Source organism: Leptidea sinapis, chromosome 18, assembly GCF_905404315.1.
Source record: "Leptidea sinapis chromosome 18, ilLepSina1.1, whole genome shotgun sequence".
Lineage (NCBI taxonomy): Eukaryota > Metazoa > Arthropoda > Insecta > Lepidoptera > Pieridae > Leptidea > Leptidea sinapis.
In genome coordinates, this window is record NC_066282.1 from 3,906,095 (window position 1) to 3,927,565 (window position 21,471).

Below are 21,471 nucleotides of genomic sequence, written 5' to 3' on the forward strand. Positions count from 1 at the left end.
TGTACGGGCTCTTAGAACAATGATTCTTAGTAATACAGGGCCGAATTGAAACAATCGTTTGTGGGTTTGGATGCGAATGAATCGCTGACTCACCCACAACAAGAACTAATTTTAATGAGTATTGTCAGTGTTATTAATATAATTAATAATGAATATGACGGACGATATTAAGAGGATGTCGACTATCGAGTTGATTTTACATGAAACTGGGCGATCGTCTCTTTTTCTATTCTGAGCTAGATTCAAAACTGAACTGTCATTTACGTAGTAAGAGGTTTTCCGTATATAATAACATCTTGACTAAACAAGCACACATTGCTAAGAAACCTTAGCATAGACTAACGCTAACCCCAGTCAAACCGTCTAGAGACGGCTTTGGAAGACAATGTATATTTATCAAAATGTATATTATATTCTTAGTAAATAAATAAATTAAAAAAGGCCGTTTTCAAAAACCAATCTATCCTTAGTTTAACTTACTAGAGGTAGACAAACATATCATTTTACGCTTACTTACATTTCAATAACCTGTTGACAGATAGCATTGGACTATAACTATATTGGACATAACTATGGAAAGATAAGATCTTGTCATTAAAAGCAATGTATCCGTAAGTTAAACTAAGGGTAGATAGGTTATTGAAAACGGCCTTAAGTTAGCTGACTACAGCTGACCACAACTCGTGTTACAAACAATCAAACGCCTTTCGTTTTTAACAGCATTGGCGTGGAACAACATTGGCGACAACGTTTACATTCAGGTAGAGATATTTTTTTAAAATAAAATACACCGCTTATACTCAGTGATCAAGAACCTATTTTAGTGATGAAGGAATTTAAAAAGTTCAATAAGTTTATTCATTCCAAAAAAATACAGTTTTACGCCATAGCTACTGAACCGATTTTGATGAAATTTGGTACAGCGATAGACTAGAGCTTTGTAAGGACTTAGCCTACTTTTTATCCTGGAAAATCCATGATTCCCGCGGGTATTGTGCAAACTGAAATTCACATCGATGAGCTATAACTATACCAATAGTAGGTTTAGTTTGTCAGAGAAATCTTCCTCGAAATAAGATTCATATAATAACATATATTAAGGGAACAGGAGCGAAAACGGGAACCGGAACTGGAATAGGACACGTGATAATCTTCAATTACAAATGTGCTTATTATTTTTAACAAAAAACAGACGAAATCGCGGGCATCAGCTAGTTCTAAAAGTAAAAATCGTACCTTTGTGATATTTTAATAGATAACAGAGAATTCAGTAATACTACTAACTTAGTAGTCATCAAAAAGTTAACTTTAATTGGGCATTATTTTAACAAATGAAAATTAAATGCATTTAACAGAACAAAGCCGTGGACAACAGCATCATACGAGATGTCCTAAGTCATCAATACGAATGCATTGTTTCGTGGTAATAATGGCACATGTGTCGAGACAATAGAGATGAACCACGACCGGGGCACGTTTATCTACTTGTGTTGTACAGAATTAGGGATTCCGGCTGTCACGTTTGGTATAATAATATTTGCTAACGTGACACTACAATGTACCCCACTTGTAAAACAAAATACTCCACACGGCAACACAATATGGTAACTGTCAATTTATTTTATTACCAAAAAACAATAACTATTTGTCTTACTAGCAAGACGTTCAGCTGGTGTGCCGCTCAGGATTCTTGAAAAACACAAAAATTCTGAGCCGCACTACAATTGCGCTCGTCACCTTGAGACACAAGATGTTAAGTCTCATTTGCCCAGTAATTTCACTAGGTACGTTTGCTAGTAGTTGCTGTAGCTACAGTGATGTTTACACATTACTGCTTTATGTCAGAAATAGACACCGTTGTGGTACCCATAATCTATCCGGCATCCTGTGCAATGGAGCCCCCCACTGGTAACAATTAACAATACCTGGGTAGAAGACTTGCTTTCTAAGAATTGTTTTTAATATATTTTTTTTATAAAAAACTGGTGAAGTTCGAGTCGGTCTCGGAACTAAAAAGTTTCATACCGTCGTCATAATTAATATTTAAAATACTCGCTGGTAACAGGTCCGATTCGCTTCACCCAAACAAATACACTTATATATACAAAATTTCATATCACATAGAAATGTTATATTTTGATTGGTATAGTTGTAGATAGTCGGAGACACCTCCTTACACCAGTCGCTTACACCTTCCTTAAAGGCCGGAAACGCTCCTGTGATTCCTCTGGTGTTGCAAGAGAATGTGGGCGGCGGTGATCACTTAACACCAGGTGACCCGTACGCTCGTTTGTGTTCCTATTCCATAAAAAAAAGGGTTTTCGCAAGTAGACATGCTGAAATAAGCCGTATTTACAAGTTGTTTTTATTCCGATTGATACTATTTTTTTTTTATGGAATAGGAGGACAAACGAGCGTACGGGTCACCTGGTGTTAAGTGATCACCGCCGCCCACACTCTCCTGCAACACCAGAGGAATCATAAGAGCGTTGCCGGCCTTTAAGGAAGGTGTACACGCTTTTCTTGAAGGTACCCATGTCGTATCGTCCCGGAAACACCGCACAAGGAAGCTCATTCTACAGCTTCGTGGTACGAGGAAGAAAGCTCCTTGAAAACCGCACTGTGGAGGACCGCCACACATCCAGATGGTGGGGATGATATCGTAACTTGTGGCGTGTCGTGCGAAGGTGAAATTCGGCGGCAGGAATCAGGTTGAACAGCTCTTCGGAACACTCCCCGTGATAAATGCGGTAGAAGACACACAATGAAGCGACGTCTCTACGCAACGCAAAGTGATCCAGCCGTTCACAGAGTACTGGGTGTCCGACAATTCGAGCTGCTCTGCGTTGCACGCGGTCAAATGGATCGAGCTAATACTGGGGTGCGCCAGACCAGAGATGACAGCAATACTCCATGTGAGGCCGGACCTGCGCTTTGTAGAGCGCTAGAATGTGGGCCGGCTTGAAGTATTGCCGTGCTCTATTTATGACGCCCAGTTTCTTTGAAGCCAGTTTGGCTTTGCCCTCCAGATGGCCACGGAATTGGCAATTGCTCGAGATTTCGAGACCCAATATTCCGATACTAGGCGAGGCTTTAAGGGAAGTGTTCTCGAAGAGCGGTGATACGGCAAATGGGGTTTTTTTAGTGGTAAACGCGCAAACTTGAGTCTTCTGGGGGTTAAATTGGACAAGGTTCAACTTACCCCATTCCGCGACCTTCTCGAGAGAGGACTCGATAGAAGACACAAGTTTCTCCCGGCACTGGTCGACGTTTTCCCGAGAGAGACCTGCATGGCCCGTGTATACGGCATCACCAGTGCTGTCGTCTGCATAGCAATGCATGTTGGCGGTGTCCAACATATCATTGATATGCAGAAGAAACAGCGTGGGAGATAGCACACAGCCTTGGGGCACTCCAGCGTTCACGGGCTTGGGATTCGAGCAATAACCGTCGATAACGACCTGTATGCTGCGCCCAGTGAGGAAGCTGGAGGTCCACTTGCATAAGCTCTCGGGAAACCCAAATGATGGAAGTTTTGCGAGGAGCGCCTTGTGCCATACACGATCAAAGGCCTTCGCTATATCCAGACCAACTGCCAGGCCTTCCCCCTTGGTTTCAATAGCCGCCGCCCATCTATGTGTTAGGTATACCAGAAGATCGCCAGTCGACCGACCATGGCGAAAGCCGTACTGCCGGTCGTTGATCAACTGGTGACCCTCTAGGTATACCAAGAGCTGGCGGTTAATTATGCTCTCCATGATTTTGGAGAGTAGGGAGGTAATAGCAATAGGCCTGTAGTTTGCCGGATCCGAACTGTCTCCTTTTTTTGGGATCGGATGGACAAGGGCTGACTTCCATGAATCAGGGACTACGCCTTTTGAATAAGAGTGCCGGAATAAACGCGTTAGCACCGGCGTCAACTCAGGGGCACACGTTCTAAGCACGATTGGAGAAATGCCATCCGGCCCGCTCGACTTCCTGACGTCCAACGAAAACAGAGCTCGCCTAACAGTTTTCTGTCGGAACTGTACTTCAGACATGGAGCTCTGACACCGCGGGATGGTCGGCGGTGTTTTTCCGTTGTCGTCAAGAGTCGAGTTGGAGGCAAAAAGAGTGCACAGGAGATCGGCTTTCTCTTTTGCAGTATGGGCCAGGGTGTCATTCCTCATGTGCAACGGCGGCATGGACGGCTGGTTGAAGTTACCAAGAGCAGCTTTCGACAACGACCAGACTTTGCGTGTTCCGGTCGGGTATCTGGAAAGCTGCTCGCCAATTTTGACGACGTGCTTCCATTTCGCACGGGCGATTTGCCGCTTAAAAAATCTGGAGGTACGGTTATATTTCCTCTTCAGAACTTTGCAGTTCGGATCCTTTGAGCCCAGCGCCGCAACCCAAGTTCGATACGCCTGTTTTTTGCAGTCAGATGCTGCTTTAACTGACGCATCGAACCAGGGCTGTGATCTGCCACCGATCGGTACTACAGAGCTTGGTATAAAAATATCCATGCCCTGCAGTATCACATCGGCTACTGCAACGGCGCAGGCACTAGGATCATCCGAAGGGAAACAAACCCTGCCCCAAGGGTAGGATGCAAAAAAGGAACGCATCCTATCCCAATCTGCTGACTTGTAGTGCCAAACGCGGCGGGTCGCTGGTGGTCTGCGACGTTGGCGTCGGATAGGCACTACACTCCTGACCACGCAATGGTCGGACGTTCCGAGAGGGGCGTCGACAGAGACCTGGTAACCATCGGGATGTGTTGAAGTCAGCAGAAGATCTAATAAGGACGGCATGTGGCTATCCACATCCGGGAGCCGCGTCGGCGACTCAACCAATTGGGACAGACCATACGCCAATGCAAAATTATGCACAGATCGCCCTGCGTAGTCTGTGGTACGTGATCCAAGCCATACGGCATTGTGCCCGTTGAAATCACCCAAGACTACGATTTCAGCGGAGGGGATCTGAGCAAGCACGTCATCAAATGCCGCTTGAACGCAGCCCATGAGGTGATCCGTTTCTGCGTTACCACTATGGGACCTGTAGACACACGCATAGATGCGGACGCGGTCCTCTAAATCTACGCGGAGCCAGAGAGTAGACAGGCCCCCACCCTCAAAATTGCCGAGACGGCGACAGCAGATATCCTCCCTAACGTACACACATACCCCGGCATGAGGCATGAAATTATGCTCAATTTTGTACCCGGGGTACGTTAAATATGACGTATCGCTAGGTCGAGATATCTGCGTCTCCGTAAGGAAACACAAGGCCGGCTGCGCCGTCTCAAGGTGGTGGTGGACGGCGTTTAAGTTGGAGTGAATTCCCCGGATGTTACAAAAGTCCACATTAAGCGTGGAGCGGGGTGCCGTGGTGTTGCTGCCCTGTTTGTCCTGTGACATACGCGGTACTGTGCCCTCCCCAGAATACGAGGGGCAGCCCGAGCGCGAATGCTCGGGGAGGGATTCTCCGGCTCTACAAGAGCCGGTACCCTCCTGGGGTAATTTCTTTTTTAGGACCGCTCTCATATTTTGTTTGGGGGGGGGGGGGGGGGGGGAATGACCTCCGGTCCTCGACACTAACCTATGCGAAACATAGCGGCACTAGGCCGCTACTTCACGCCGGTATTCTGTGCGAGTGTGGTAAGTAACCCGGACGAGTCTGGCCCGATTGTGCTGACGTCAAAAGATAGCAGCGTGACTCTCCCACTTTCAAAAAGCCCGTAGTCGCCTCTTACGACACCCTTGGACCTGGGACTACCCTATTCTTTTTACGCCCCGGGGCAGCACAGGGCAAAATACTAGTACTAAATTACTACCTACTCGCTGGTGGTTTATAAATCACCCGTGACGCGACATTTTTAACGCGGATGTGTTACTTCAAACACACTATTCTACCACCGTGAAAAAACATACAGTCTTTCAATGAGTTCTTGTATATATTAGTTATATTACAAACACATCTCCACCATAGACTCCAAAATATACTAGATGACCGGACAGCCCAATAACTCAATGTGTTCGTTAAGCGTGTGGTAAGGTTTTAAAGGCGAAGGTAGTTTAATATTTAAAATACTAAGTAGCCAATCCCAAGCGTGGCTGACAGTTGACGACTTGTCAATCAAAATTGGTTACAGTCCTCCAAACTTTCTACGCTTCTATTAGGCACATATTCCCACTTACATTCACACATTTCTCCCTTAAACTTAGATTAGATACTAACAAGGTAGTTAATATTATGGGTGTTTATTACTAACCGTACTAACTCTTGTTGCCTATTCTTCAGTTCACAAAAAACCACAGCCATATCAACCGATTATTTCCTTTCAAATCAGCTCTTTATATACTTCAATCAACAAATTAAAATAAAAAATCTCTCCACCTTGACGTTGGCCGAATCGTCGAGATACGACGGATAGTCGACGGAGCCAGTTAATATAAAAAAAAAACAAATTCGCTTTCCTTTTCTATCTTGCACGCTTTGTTTGTATATTGCAATTCTGTGGACTGTATTCTGTATACAGTAAGCCGTAAATATTGGCTTCTGTCTCATACGTTATCGCTCGCAGCTATCAGTCACTTGTCACCTTTCACATTACAGTTTATCAAAGCCTAGATAATGTTATATTTACTAACCAACGTATATTGAAAATAAACTTTTCGGTCTAAGATCTGAGTATTTAGTATTAAGCCCACCGTTTAATTGTTACTGACATTATCATATCATCAACATTTACCAGTGGGAGGCTCCTTTGCACGGGATGCCGGCTAGATTATGGGTACCACAACGGCGACTATTTCTACCGTGAAGCAGTAAAAAGTGTAAGCATTATTGTGTTTCGGTCTGAAGGGCGTCGTAGCTAGTGAAATTACTGGGCAAATGAGACTCTTATGTCTCAAGGTGACGAGCGCAATTATAGTGCCCCTCAGAACTTTTGGGTTTTTCAAGAATCCTGAGCGGCACTGCATTGTAATGGGCATGGCGTATCAAGTATCATCAGCTGAACATCCTGCTAGATCCCCTAGACCATACATTCATAAAAAAAATCTTATTTTTAAATAAAAATATATCACTTGTATGTGAATCTGTCTAGAATATTACAACCCTATGTAACCGAGTCCGCAATAGAATCATAATTTATGATATAAAGATTGTAAAATTTATGGTATCCGCAATGCAAACAATTCAGTTTACCAGCTGATGTGAGCGGGCGCCAGGTACTGAATGCACATGTTGAGATCTGTGTTTCAAATGTTGTATCTATCCTGCAATCCCGTATACTGTCAGCATTTTTTGACGGAGCATTCAAATGAGTGTATTAAAGTTTTCTAGTTCATTAAAAAATTGTTGTTTGAGTACTGTCAAACTAAAAATATTAGGCGTAAAAGTTAGGCACACGAGTGGTTTTGACCGATCACTTGATCAAAGTACTGCGAGTACCTTATCTCGAAAACGCCAGTGCTCACAGTAGAATATGGCGGCGATTTATGACGTTATATATTTCCCTAGGGTACTGCGGCAGTATACTGGCACTCCATAGCGGAACGAATTTTTCTACAGTGATAGCACTGTGCAGTGCATATCGGAACATACCCATAGTCTCTCGCAACTCGCAACCCCAGAAGAGTGACTAAAGTTGCCGGTCGGAGGCAAATCAGGTGTCTCTCACGCTAGCTCCCGTCATCGATACAAAGCCAGCCCTCATCACCTGCTCATTGCACAACCAATTCTCCGAAGCAACCAAACATAGTTTCAGCATCAATTCCACGAATATACAATTAAATGTCGAAAAAACCTTGAAGTGTTGAATATTTTTTGTTCGCGCCGAACCCGCTTACCATAATATCGTATTTAGCTCGTTACAATATCAATCGTTACTTATCTGCGACTTAGTTCGCGCGCAAACATGCAAACTTTCACATTTATATTATAAGTTAAGAAAAACGATTGTAACGCGAATCTCGGAATATTTTTAAAGCAGCTATGTTTCTATATTCCCTGTTTGGGGGAGAGTAGATAAACAACAAGGGTTACGGGTACCCTAGAAAATACAGGAATGCTCACAAACCGTAGAGTAATATTACATAGGTTGTTTTAATAAACAAAAACAAAGTTGATTCTAGTGGCGGGCAAACCCCATTTTAACAAAAGCCTAGCTACGCCCTTGATAACAAAGTAAGAAATTTTATTTCTTACAAAACTAAAGGTTGCAAGGTTATAAGCAACATGGGCTATCGTCGTTTCAGAGATATACAATAAAATAATAAAAAAACTGGTAAAGGTTCAGGTTATTTATCAGACAGTTATCTGTAAATAGGATATTTTTTTAAAACACATACGTTGTGTTGCACAAACAATACCAACGCGAAAAAAGTAGTAGTAAAAGTATAGACTATAGAATTTTGTCTGTATGTATATCCGGGTAAAAGGAAAAAGCTGCTGAATAGATTTAATTCAAATTTTGCTTGCAAGAGGTCGGGGCACCATATACTCGACATATTATCAGGCTACATGCAGTCAGAAACACATACGTTGTGTTCCACAAACAATACCGACGCCAAAAAAGCAGTTTAAGTATAGGCTATAGAATTTTGTCTGTATGTATATCCGGGTAAAAGGAAAAAGCTGCTGAATAGATTTAATTCAAATTTTGCTTGCAAGAGGTCGGGGCACCATATACTCGACATATTATCAGGCTACATGCAGTCAGAAACACATACGTTGTGTTCCACAAACAATACCGACGCCAAAAAAGCAGTTTAAGTATAGGCTATAGAATTTTGTCTGTATGTATATCCGGGTAAAAGGAAAAAGCTGCTGAATAGATTTAATTCAAATTTTGCTTGCAAGAGGTCGGGGCACCATATAGTCTACATATTATCAGGCTACATGCAGTCATAGAACACATACGTTGTGTTCCAAAAACAATATCTACGCCAAAGAAGCAGTTTAGATATATATATATCCGGGTAAAACGAAAAAGCTACTTAATAGATTAATTCAAATTTTCCTTGCAAAAGGTCGGGGCACCATATAGGCTACATATTATTATCAGGCTACATGCAGTCATAGAACACATACGTTGTGTTGCACAAACAATACCGACGCGAAAAAAGCAGTTTAGGTATAGATTATAGAATATTATCTGTTTGTCTGTATGTATATCCGGCTAAAACGAAAACTACTACTGCTACTGAATAGATTTAATTCAAATTATGCTTGCAAGAGGTCGGGGCACATGTAGGCTACATGCAGTCACATAATTTATTTTTCTTATAGCGTCCACGCGGACGACGTCGCGTGAAGCAACTAGTAACGCCCAATTCTACAAATTTTCAAACATAGCTGTTTCACAATACTTATATTCGTGCCGGCTCAGTTCTTCGTAGTGCACGCGCTTGTTGTTTTCAAAACTTCGTTATTCGAATACCGAGAATATTGTAGTTTGTAAATTTACTGGCCCGCGCCCATTTCGTATGGAAATATAAAACAATGGAAGTTTCAGATTGCCGGTACAAATTAAATAATGTTCAGTTTACATACAATGCACTTGTTGTTTAAAGTTTATAATAATATATAATAGGTATAGGCTTGTGGTTTGAAAGAAGATGTTGTGACAAGGACTGAAAAAGGAATGCTTAAATGGTTTGGACACGTGGAGCGAATGAGTGAAGAAAGATTGACGCATCAAATATATAAGACAAGTGTGTGTGGGCAAGTCGGTCGCGGGAGACCTCGTAGAACATTCGTCGATCAAATTGGGGTCGTTATGAGAAAAGGAGAGGTCCGAAGCACCCGCAACCGGCGAGCATGTATGAAAAGAGTAATGAATGTAGAGGGAGCGCGTGAGGTTTGTAAGGATAGAAGCAAATGGCATTCTATTGTCTCTGCCTACCCCGACGGGAACAAGGCGTGAGTATTGTGTATAGGCTTCTACTGTACTGAATGCCTAAACACATTAGGCATGAAAAACAGAGTGATTCTCAGATGGGTCCCGGGGCATCCCGGAATCATAGGCAATGAAATTACCGATGAGCTCGCAAGAGCTGGAGCTAAAGCAATCCAATACGGTCCGGAACCTATATATGGACTGCCTATGAGCTCCATTCATCACACCCTGAGGAACCAATGTCAACTTTTACCGGTGGGAGGCTCCTTTGCACAGGATGCCGGCTAGATTATGGGTACCACAACGCCGCCTATTTCTGCCGTGAAGCAGTAATGTGTAAGCATTACTGTGTTTCGGTCTGAAGTGAAATTACTGGGTAAATGAGACTTAACATCTTATGTCTCAAGGTGAGAAGCGCAATTGTAGTGCCGCTCAGAATTTTTGAGTTTTTCAAGAATCCTGGGCGGCACTGCATTATAATGGGCAGGGCGTATCAATTACCATCAGCTGAACGTCCTGCTCGTCAAGTCCCTTATTATCATAAAAAAAAACTAAAAGCACTTAAACGCTGGAGCAAATCAACAGGTTTAGATCATTCGAAGGCACTGATAAAGGCATTTAATAACAGAAACGCGAATGAAGCCCTATCATTGAGCAGGAAAACCTATGCATACTCACCAGGATGCTAACTGGACACTATCGCCTAAATAAACACCTCAGTGTGGTCGGAATAAAAAAACGAAAGAACTTGCAGATTTTGTCTTGTGGCCGATGAAACACCTCTTCATCTCCACTTCTCTCTACTATACCCTACTCCCAGATGCTGTTTGTAATACTTGCGTCAAGAAGATATTGGGGTTTGTAAATGGGGCAGGGCTTGACTTATAAGTATGGGTGGTGAACCCAATAGTTTAATTATGGACGCGGATTAACTAGGAACCAATCAGGACTAGCCAAATAACCACCCTCTGCAGATAATAATAATAGGCTTCTACCGGCGACTTCGCGTGGAATTAAGCCTAAGCATTTCTTATGTCCGGAGATGCATACAGACAAAAAAAATTTGGTTTTTTTATTGTTTGTAGAATTATGAATTTATTTATGGATTTTTTTTTAAATATTGAATGAACAGTGTTTACTTTCTTACGATTCTATTTTATATAATAATAATCTAATTCTACACAATATATAGCTTCACTACAGCTTCGAAATGTTGTAGAAATAATTTGCATTTTGTTTGCAATTACTACATAAGTATACACGTGTACACTTTTAGGTATCCGTCTCAAATGAAATTTAAAAACTTAGAAATAACACCTGACAGCAATATCGAAAATTATTTTAAAAGCTAGCTCCTCGGAAACGCGCAGCATTACCGAGTACAACAACAACCCAATAAACGTAGGAACGTGCCGTGTTTAAAGTAACATTTAAAGCGTATTTATTCGACATTTACCCTATTTTATATTCCATTGACGGGCCAGCTTAGGGTCAAGTGACCCATAACTCTAATCCCGCTAGCGTGCTACACTCAATTTACATTTTTCTACGAAACGCCTTTCTAAAACGTCTTCCTTCTGCGGATAACGACACTGCTTACAATTCACGCGATACATCGGCCGCGGGCCGGTTTCCCCGGCCGCGCCACACGTATGCACCTCTATAGATCTCACGGCTGCGGGATTCGCCTCAGCCGGCTGACATTCTGTATTCATCACGGCTTAGCGCTTTACGGCAACCACAGACTGGGTTTGAATTTTAAAAAATACACAGTATTTACGGAGAAGTTGTTGGCGACGAATTGACGCTCTAAATATATCAGATTTTCATATGAGATCAAATATTTAATATTTATTTATCTTTATTGCTCCAGGCTACGCTGAAGGCATTGCAAGGCAAGAAAGTTTCATGAAAGCCTGTCCAGTAGTTACAGCGATTAGCTTGAACAAAAATTTTTATCAAAAAAACAACCGACTCCAAAAACTCTATTCCAAAACAATAGATATAATGTGCACTAAAAAGTATAAAAATAATTGCGTATTTTTATACAATCTAATTAATTAATCTAATTCTAGTTACAATGATTGTTATTTTTGGAATCGGTGTCCTTCCGCCGCGACCCGCTCTCGCCTCTCGCCTCCTCACGACTCAAGCACATATTATCACCTATAACTATGTATGTAGTAACAAACCTATCTTGGATGACACCGACTCCAAAAATTACAATAATCGTAACTAGAATTAGAATAACTAATTATTAGATTGTATAAACATACGCAATTATTTTTATACTTTTTAGTGCACATTATATCTATTGTTTTGGAATAGAGTTTTTGGAGTCGGTTGTTTTTTTGTTATTTTTTTTTATTTTATGATTTTTAGTGAATTTTAAATACACTAACTAACAATTTGTCCAAATATGTGTAGATATAACTTTCATTGCAGCAATGAACGTAAGCGCTTTGAAATTTGATTACAGACAGTTACAAATTCTGCCACAGATACCCCCTTACAGTCGTTGAGGAGTCCCATTGATCATCATATTCGACTACGACAATTACTTGGCTATAACTATATTATGGTAGATGACTTAAATATCCGAATACCATAAAAAGATTCGGCCGAGTATCGTTAATTTGCTCCTAAGAATTGAGGAGTTCCGTTACTTTGTCATGGAAACTATCTTCGAAGTATATTTTTTATAATAAAAAAAAATCATCGAAATCGGTTGGCGCGATATTGAGTTATTCGTAAATTTATCATCCACTTTGCTATACGCATATGTATAGTAAATTTAAGACTTTTAGGGTTTTCTCATGGATCCCATTGTCAAATCTGGACCAAATTACAGTGGGACTACACGGCTAGCACCAGCTTTCAAATAAAAAAAGAATTTTCAAAATAGGTTCACCCAGTCGAAAGTTTCGAGGTACCAAACATAAAAAAAAACATACCGACGAATTGAGACCCTCCTCCTTTTTTGAAGTCGGTTAAAAATAACAGACATTTTTTTAAATTTGTATTACTGTGTTCAGCTAAACTACTTTATTACCTACAGTCGGTTTAAGAAAAAAAATCCAATGTACAGACACGTCGGCTCTACATTTTTAGTATAGTATAGTTGTAAGTGGATAATAACCGCGTGAAAATCGGTTCATTCATTCAAAAGTTCTTGCCATTTAAAAATTAAAAATCATAGGGTTTTATTTAACTTTTATCCGACTTTTGAGCTCGAAGATTATTCATTTATTGCGCTATCGTACAGTACAATGACATTTTATATTACATAAAAGATTTAACACTTCAGAACTATTACAATTATTTTCCATTAATAAGTTTATCCCTCAGACAAAATCAACTTTCATCGATAATTTCAAGGACTGTCTTACGAATTTTCGATCAGGCCACACGTCCTGACGTGAGTTTAACATTTAATACCCATCCCTAAAAAGTGCTCAACGCTACAAAATAAATTTTCACTTCAAAAATGTTGTACCAGTTGGTAAAATTTTAGTGTATTTTAAAATATAGTTTTATTTATAAGAAAAAGTGACGAGACCAGGACGACGTTCATCTCATGGCAAATAATACCCTCAGTCATTACAATGCAGTGCCGCTCAGGATTTCCAAAAGAACCCAAAATTCTGAGCGGCATCGCAATTGCGCTCGTCGCTTTACGATATAAAAATTCATCTCATCAGCCCAGCAATTTCAATATTATGCAACCTCGTTATATTTATAAGGTGATTATAGTTTATTTGTTACTATTCAGTTAGAAATTACGATGATAAAATGCAACGAAATTCATTTCTTAATTGAACACCAATGGCTGCTATTACAATCGACTTAAATATTGATAAATCGTCCATATTACCTAATGTAAATTAAAGCATCCATTAACAACAAAAAAGTGAAGAACAGCGATTAAGCCGCACTTAATGATCGCAACGAAAGACCAATCCCCTTTTTTCATACTAATGGAATAAAAACACATGGCGAGGGATGAAAGCGTACAAAAAAACAGGTAGAGTAATAATTTATTGGGGTCGAAAGTTTACGAGACGAAGTCGCGAAAAAATTCCGCCCCACAAAAATATTACAAAACGGTTTTACGATGCACGATGCGCATAGTTTTTTTTTAATGTTCAACTGATGTGACATGGTTCACAGTCAACAATTCTTATTTTAGTGGGTTATGATGGAAAGTAGTCCCCATTGCGACCTTCCGGGTCGCAGATGAACAGCTTCAGTGAAGGTTGGAATGAAATCTGATATGAATTCATCATCACGTCATCTGCTGGCCTCTTTTGGTGTTGAGTTCGTTTTCGATGTGACAAAGTGTTGCATCGTTTTCGCGATTCATTGAGTTGCTCACAGTAAATTTTATCTTTGAGAAATTATGTTACGTACAGTAGAGAGTATTAAGTTAGTAATCAGCAATCATAAGTCGAAAATATTTTCTATTAGTTCATTAGAAAACATCATTCATTTATTGAAAATGTCAGATAATGTAATAATGTAAGAGATATGAAAGCTGCAGAAAAAGGGTTTTCGCGCTATTTATAACCTAGATCCTAAAGAATCATTGAGAGCAAAATTCAAAGAAATTAACATCTTGACTGATGCTTCTCAATATATTCTTGATAATGTAATGTATGTTCATAGGCACATAAGTGAATTTGCTAGAAACTGTCATAACCTTAATGTTAGCACCAGGAACAGACATAAGCTAATAATGCCTACTACTCGGCTAAGTCGAGTTAGTAAGTCTTTTGTGGGGCGATGTATATGCTTCTACAACAAGATCCCAGAAAATGTTCAAAACAAAAGTATTACGTTATTAAAAAGAATTCTTAAAAAACGTTTGTTTGGTAAAGGTCACTATAACAAATGACTTTCTTAATGATACCTCAGATTGGGAATGGAGCGACCGCCAATGGCTATAAAATAATAAGTGTAATTGTACAATATTACTTTGTAAACATATTTTTTGATGAAAAAAAAGCCCGCTGAGTTTGTTGCGCCGTTCTTCTCAGGCCTGAGTCATTTCACATCCTATTTTGAATAAAAATATTTGAATTTTGAAAGACTCACCAGGTATCATCTGCTGTGATGTCCATCGGGGGAGGAGGAGGCGGCGGCGGCGGTGGTGGCGGCACTTGCATGGACATCAACTTCGGCACTTCCGGAACTTGTGGCACTGGAGCAACATCGGCCACATCAGGAACAATCACCTCTCTTGTCTCCAAGATATCTTTGTCTGGCTTTATGTCGGGCAACTCGGAAATATCGGGTAGATCGGCTTCAGGCAATGCTTTTGCCGCCACTGGGGAGGTGACGGCGGAAGGAGCTATGGAGCCGTCGTCGAAGAAGGAGAACTGAACGTCGCCAGCGATTCCGGGTAGGTGTGGCAGGTCAAGAGGCATATCCAGTTCTGGTACCTATATAAAGAGAATGTTACAATTTCGAGTTCGGGATTAAACAATGTACTCAGAATTTATAATTATCTGATAATATTTTGATTTAAAATAATATATTGTCTTGCCACTAACTAGGCAACGCCTGTATGTAATATGGATGCAAGTCAACAATATATGTAATACAACATACTTAAACAAACATAGTATTAACTTTGATGAACGCGAGTGTTACACATTTTTACTTTATTTTTACACATTTTACTTAAACAAACATCCAAATTAATCACATTAATGTTTGGACCTATGAATTACAACCCGGGGACCTCTTAATGGGTACAGTCTCTAACTACTACTACACTAGGCTATATTGGTTACCTATTATATACTGTTATTCCTGATATTTTGAAATTGTTACTACAATATAATTCACCAAAATCTGTTAAGTGGTCACCGAGGTCCATGCTTTAATGCAAAAGTGTATCTGACCTCAGAAATAGGAGACAATTGTATCATGTAGGTTGATTACACATATCGGTGTCAGACCACATATCAAGTCACCTACATTGGGTTCATAAGCATATATTATATTATCATGTTTTTTGTAATAAATTTAAAATTGAATAATGGTTTTACTTACCATTCCCATGCCTGGCGCGTACATATATTCGTCAATTTCTCGTTTTAACACATTTTGTCTCAGTATAGAAGGTGGTGGGTCGTCAAGCACTGTCTTTGCGACGTTAGTAACTCTGGGTGTATAAGTTGGTCTTTTGTTTGGCAACCCAATGTAAGGGCTTTCTTCAGTATTGAAGAGCAACAGGTCACCAACGGTTGAAACATTACCAATAACCTCTTTTAAATCATAATCTGGTTTGCATGTTGTCGCTTTCACTTCAGCAACTTTAACATGAAAGAAGTGTAACTTTTCCTAAAATATAAGTAAATATATAAAATTTCATCAAGTAAATAACAAATTTAACATTTCTTCCAAATAAAGTATACCTGAATTCCCTTATCATTGTATTGTCTCTGAGATTTCCCTCTGAAAGATACCTTTTTAGGCTCTAATTTATATGATTTACAATCAAAGATGGATTTATAATTATCATGTACTATAGATGCAGGATACTTAGCACTAGAGAAAACTTTTATAGCTTTTTGCACTCCAGTTATGTCTTCAACTTTCATTCTTGCAATATCAATCCTGTCTTTCAAGTTTTGCGTTTTGTTTATGTTTTGGTTAATCCTACTGTTGATACGAGTGAATACATCGTCGATTATTCCATTAAGATTGTCTAAAGTGTCAGCAATCTGCAGTATTGTCTCCTCTACACTCAGATCATTAGGTATTAAAGTAATTTTATAAATACCCTCCATTATGATAAAATGAGTATGTGTAAACAATTCCTGAAACAATAACACCATAACATAGTAAATAAAGTAGCCATAAGAAATAATATTCTTTCATACTTATTATTTAATATATGTACTCAGCATTTGTAAATATATCTTACCTATAATTGTTTTATTTATTGACCTAAAATAAATTAATAAGGCACAAGAATTATCACTATACAACACAAAGTCTCTGTGTTAATTGTCCAATATTTTATAGCACTATGGAAAGCTTGTTTTTTTTATTCTATTTACAAAGTCAGTCACTACAACATCATACCAGAACTGTATATATATATATATATATATATATATACAATATAAATCAACTTTAATTCTTAGGGACATTTCTTGTACTTGGGTCTGCCAATAATGAATGTAGGTTATCATTGGCAGGGTCAGTACTCCATGAGAATCGACAATAGGCATCAGGAGACATTGTAGGATCCAAAATTGCGGACTCTTCTAACACTTGACCTGCTGACAGCATATTGTTTAAATGCTTATTAATAACCATGTCTCCAGGGCTTACATAACCACTTGAAGTAGGTTGCTTTAATGGCACTGTGTTGCGCACACTTGGCTTAAGACTAGATAGAGAATCTAGAGATTGTAGTTGTATATAGCTGCTATCTGAATTTGGTTTGACTGGTGGTGGCAAGGTTGGCAACGATGGCAAGTTTTCAGGCCCTTGAAGTTTTGGCAATGCTTGGGTAAGATTTGAGAAGTTCATAGTTGATTTTTGCTGAGCTTCTTCTGGCAGTACATAACCACTTGATGGGGCTGGAACAGTAGCTTTGGAAGCTGCTCCAGCTCCAAACATAGGTGGTGTTAGTCCTGCCATTACATATCCAGAACTAGCTGGCTGTACAGTAGCCACTGGCTGTGGATTCTTTATTGGTGGTGGAGCTGATCGCACATAGCCTTTTGCTGGGTTAACCACTTGTTGAACATATCCACTAGCTGGATTCTTCTTGAAATCCTTGTCACTAAGGTATGGAGAATTCTCACATGAACTCTCTGTGTCTACATTTGAGGAATCATCTTGAACCACAGTACTGATGTCTGCTTTATCGGCTTCACCTTCAAGGTGTAGAGATGAATTTGATCCATCATCAGATGTAGAAGCTTGCCTGTCCACTGGAGCTCTTGTGGAGTCTGACAGAGCAGTGCTATCAGTGTGATCACTAGCTGCACAGTTGTCATCTTTATTTTTTGTATCACTTGATGTAACTATACTGTTTGGCAAGAGCAACATTTCATCTGAAGATGGTTTTTCATCTTTGCTGGATGGATTCCAATCTGGATATGAAAATTTAGTACGGTCTTTTTCTGGTTCCCCTAATCCATATGGTAAAACTGGTTTGATGTCTTCCATTTTTCTATATTTCTTGTACAATTTGAAAGACCCATATCCAATGGCAACAAGCACAAAAATAGCCATTATTATGAAGATCATCGCAAGGCCATCTCTGCTTCTACATGCCACAGTGCTTGGCTCACTCCATGGCCCTGGATATTCATCAATAGTTTGATGAGTTCTTGCGGAAGCTGCTACTTGGCCTATAACTCCATGATATAAATCTTCATCAAAATTCACAGCCCTCACCTGGTAGGTTTCAGTTGAAACAACACCTTCACAGTGAATCAGAGTATACATCAAATTTGTAGTGTTCAATATTTCAGGTTCCCCATCATCCTTTATCCTCCTGATTTGATACAAGTCCACAGTGCCTCCTGGTACAACAGGTGGCTCCCATTTTAACATATCGGGATTATTTTTTACTGTTGGCGCTTTCAATCTACTGGGAGCTGCAATTCTTGTTCTGACAAATACTGCATCATTGGGGTTAACCTTAGAACATGAATTAATAGCCATATTACATGCTTGTACTGTCAATGAATAGTTAGTAAAACCTTGTAAGCCTGTTAATGTAATCTTTCTTGATGTATCTGTCTCAGATACTGTGTCCACATATATCTTTTTATCATAATTATAAATAACATATTTTCCTATGTTCCCATTCCTCTGTACAGGGGGATTCCATTCAATAACTAGGGAATCATTTTTCACATCTGATATCACAACATTAACAGGACTTGTAGGAGTATCCTCAGAAGTTGTTAAGACTGTTGTAGCATTTTCAATATTCTTTTGGCCATAAATAGTACTTAAAGACAATGTAAACTGATAAGTTCTGTAAGGCAACAAATGTTCTATTTTAACATACATTTGTCTTGGATTCGGTATGAACACATGTTTACTCTCAACTGATTTATCACAATAACTACTAGTCCGCACAATAGGACAATAACTGATGTTGTAGCCGGTTATAATACCTTCTTGCAAAGCACAATCCATTATCCATCTTAAAACTACAAATGTCTTTCCAGGCACATCATAATCCAACTTTACAGGGAATCCATACATAACAAATCCATCCCTTGATATATCACACTTAGCCCAAACCATTCCACTAGTTTTAGTTCCATTATTAGCAGATATTGCAAATTGAAACCTATATTCTCTTGGTAAATCAATTACATGTCGACTTTTTTGGGGATCTAATACAGCAAAGTCCATCCTTCCATTACAAATCTGTGTGCTATTGTGTTGGCACCAGAACAGGGTATAATTATCAATATTTTTTATTCCAACCCAAGATAATTCATAGGTACCATTTTCATAAGCCAACTTTGTAAATGAAGCCAATCCTAATGAATGAATATCTTTTTCTGGAGGAATATACAGATGACTGCTGTTAAGAGATGATCCATTCATATTGAAGGACCACACAGTTACATCAAGTGCATTTTCCGATACATTAAGTTTAACATAACTTAAACTTTTATTTTTATCAGCAAATATTGTTTGTGTGTTATTATCTTGCTGCACCAGAACCTTGTAAGTAAAGTTGGCTCCGGCTTCTTCATATTCTTCAAGTTGTTTCCAATAAACATTTATAACTCTCCTATCATTAAAAGTACCTTGATTAAAAGCACCTGCTATCATATCCGGAGGTCTGTTAGGTCTCTCGCTAGCTGTGTAAAACACTGTGTAGCTATAATCTGACCAAAACTCCCTTTTGGTTGCTCTCTTTGATTTGATATATATACGGACCTCATATTGCATATGTGCAAAGGGCAAATTACTTAATTGAAATTTATATGTTTTATTTCTGGGTGGCAATGCAGAAGTATCTACTCTGTGAAAATATGTTGTATTATCAATTTTAGCTATCTGATATTCTATAATATGCTCCACACCACACAGCAAAAAGTCTACAACATTGTGAGGAACACTCCATTTAAGGACGACACTGTGTGTGCCATTTTTAACAACCCTAAGTTCTGAAGGTGGCTCTGGTTTGACTATTGAGTAGTGGTCAATAGTAAAGTTTTGATAATTACAGCCAAATACATTACATGATGTCAAGTAGAAGTACTGGTATACCTCTTGTTGTCTATAGCGAGGTTGACTTGTTGTGTTCCACACACAGAATTTTGTGTTGGTGTTCTCCACCCTCTGTGCTAAGCAAGAAGGGGTTACAATGTTTCCATTTGTTGAAAATGTTAGAGAATAATTAATACTGCTTAAGTTCTCAGGATATGACCAAGAGCAGTTCAGTATTTCCATGTTGTTTGATAAACAGTTGAAGTCTGTAATGTCTGCAGGTGGGGAGTCCACCAGCACCCTGGTAGTACATATTTTATTGGTTTTGTTATTCCGACAATAGTATGCATTTACTTGCTTATCAGGTTTTCTCATATACAGTCTTCGTGTTGTACTGTTAATAATCTCCGAGTCCACATGCTTACCAGCAAGAGTGAACTCGATATCACTTGAAGTATAATTATTTTCAGCAACACAAAATATTTCAAGTGGATCACCATAGCGGACACGAATTTCACCTTGGGGGTATACAGCAACTGTTATATCTACGTTGAGACACTTCGAAAGTATACAAGGTATAGTTAAACACTGCAGTAATAAACACCAAAACCATGGTTGTAACTGAAATCCATTCCTTGAAAATGAGCAACACTTTTTCTTACTGCGATTAACTGAACAGTCTGCCATAACTGATAAAATTATCTAGTAAATATCTATTTGCCGCATCACGCAACAGGACACTAATCGTTGTTTCACTAAAATAACGAGAAACGTTAAACACATTCCTTGTTTTTTTTTTATCACGAGAACTCAATGGCGCACTGTGCTCTTGAAACGTTGACACAAGGCAGACTGACCGAAGCAGTCGCCGAGAAGCACTTTTATTAAATGTTAAGCATTACTCATATCTCACATTACTAGCTTAACTAAGCACCCGAAATTAATAGCGCTAATCGGAACAGAACTAAAATACTTAAACGTCTTGCTACTTACTTAAAAATGTACTAAAAGGTGTTCCCACTTCCCAGTTTCCCAATTCATAAATTCTAAGAAATGCCAACTTCAATGCTATCAATGTCAAAAAGAAATATTATGATTCTGTGTGTGTAGCTGTCGCTTGTCATGTCACGTTTCATTTGAAGTTTATAACATTTTTTTTTAAAGGGCATTGGCAATGAAGCCATCAGCAAAACCTTAAGGCTTAGCACGCATTGCGATCAAAAGCGAGCGGTTTAGAAATAGCTGAAAACGCAAAACCGCATACAACCCGACAGAACGGGTCGGCGTTTTGCTAATTTTTATTCCAGTATCACCATGAATTTCTAGCAAACAGCGTGTGTTGCGGCTTTGGTTTTCAAATAGAAAAAAGAAAC

General features: G+C 39.4%; 2 protein-coding genes across 3 annotated transcripts in view; both read right to left on the reverse strand.

Annotated features, from left to right (window-relative positions):
* LOC126969484 (WASH complex subunit 1-like) overlaps positions 1-21,153 on the reverse strand; it is a 71,530-nt gene extending 50,377 nt beyond the window's left edge. The window contains exons 1-4 of one of the 2 annotated variants that reach the window (XM_050814939.1): positions 21,092-21,153; positions 16,312-16,716; positions 15,947-16,237; positions 14,984-15,330 (exon numbers count right to left, since the gene is read on the reverse strand). In XM_050814939.1, coding sequence (XP_050670896.1) covers positions 14,984-15,330; positions 15,947-16,237; positions 16,312-16,686 — 1,013 coding nt within the window. In that variant the 5' untranslated portion in view covers positions 16,687-16,716; positions 21,092-21,153. Of the gene's footprint in view, positions 1-14,983; positions 15,331-15,946; positions 16,238-16,311; positions 16,717-16,823; positions 16,972-21,091 lie in introns of those variants that run through there. The other variant, XM_050814938.1, reaches the window with a different exon arrangement.
* On the reverse strand, positions 17,029-21,136 carry LOC126969468 (cytokine receptor). Its single transcript, XM_050814913.1, has one exon. It carries the CDS (start codon positions 20,783-20,785, stop codon positions 17,036-17,038), a length of 3,750 nt encoding a protein of 1,249 aa, XP_050670870.1. The 5' UTR covers positions 20,786-21,136; the 3' UTR covers positions 17,029-17,035.
* Positions 21,154-21,471: the final 318 nt, after the last annotated feature.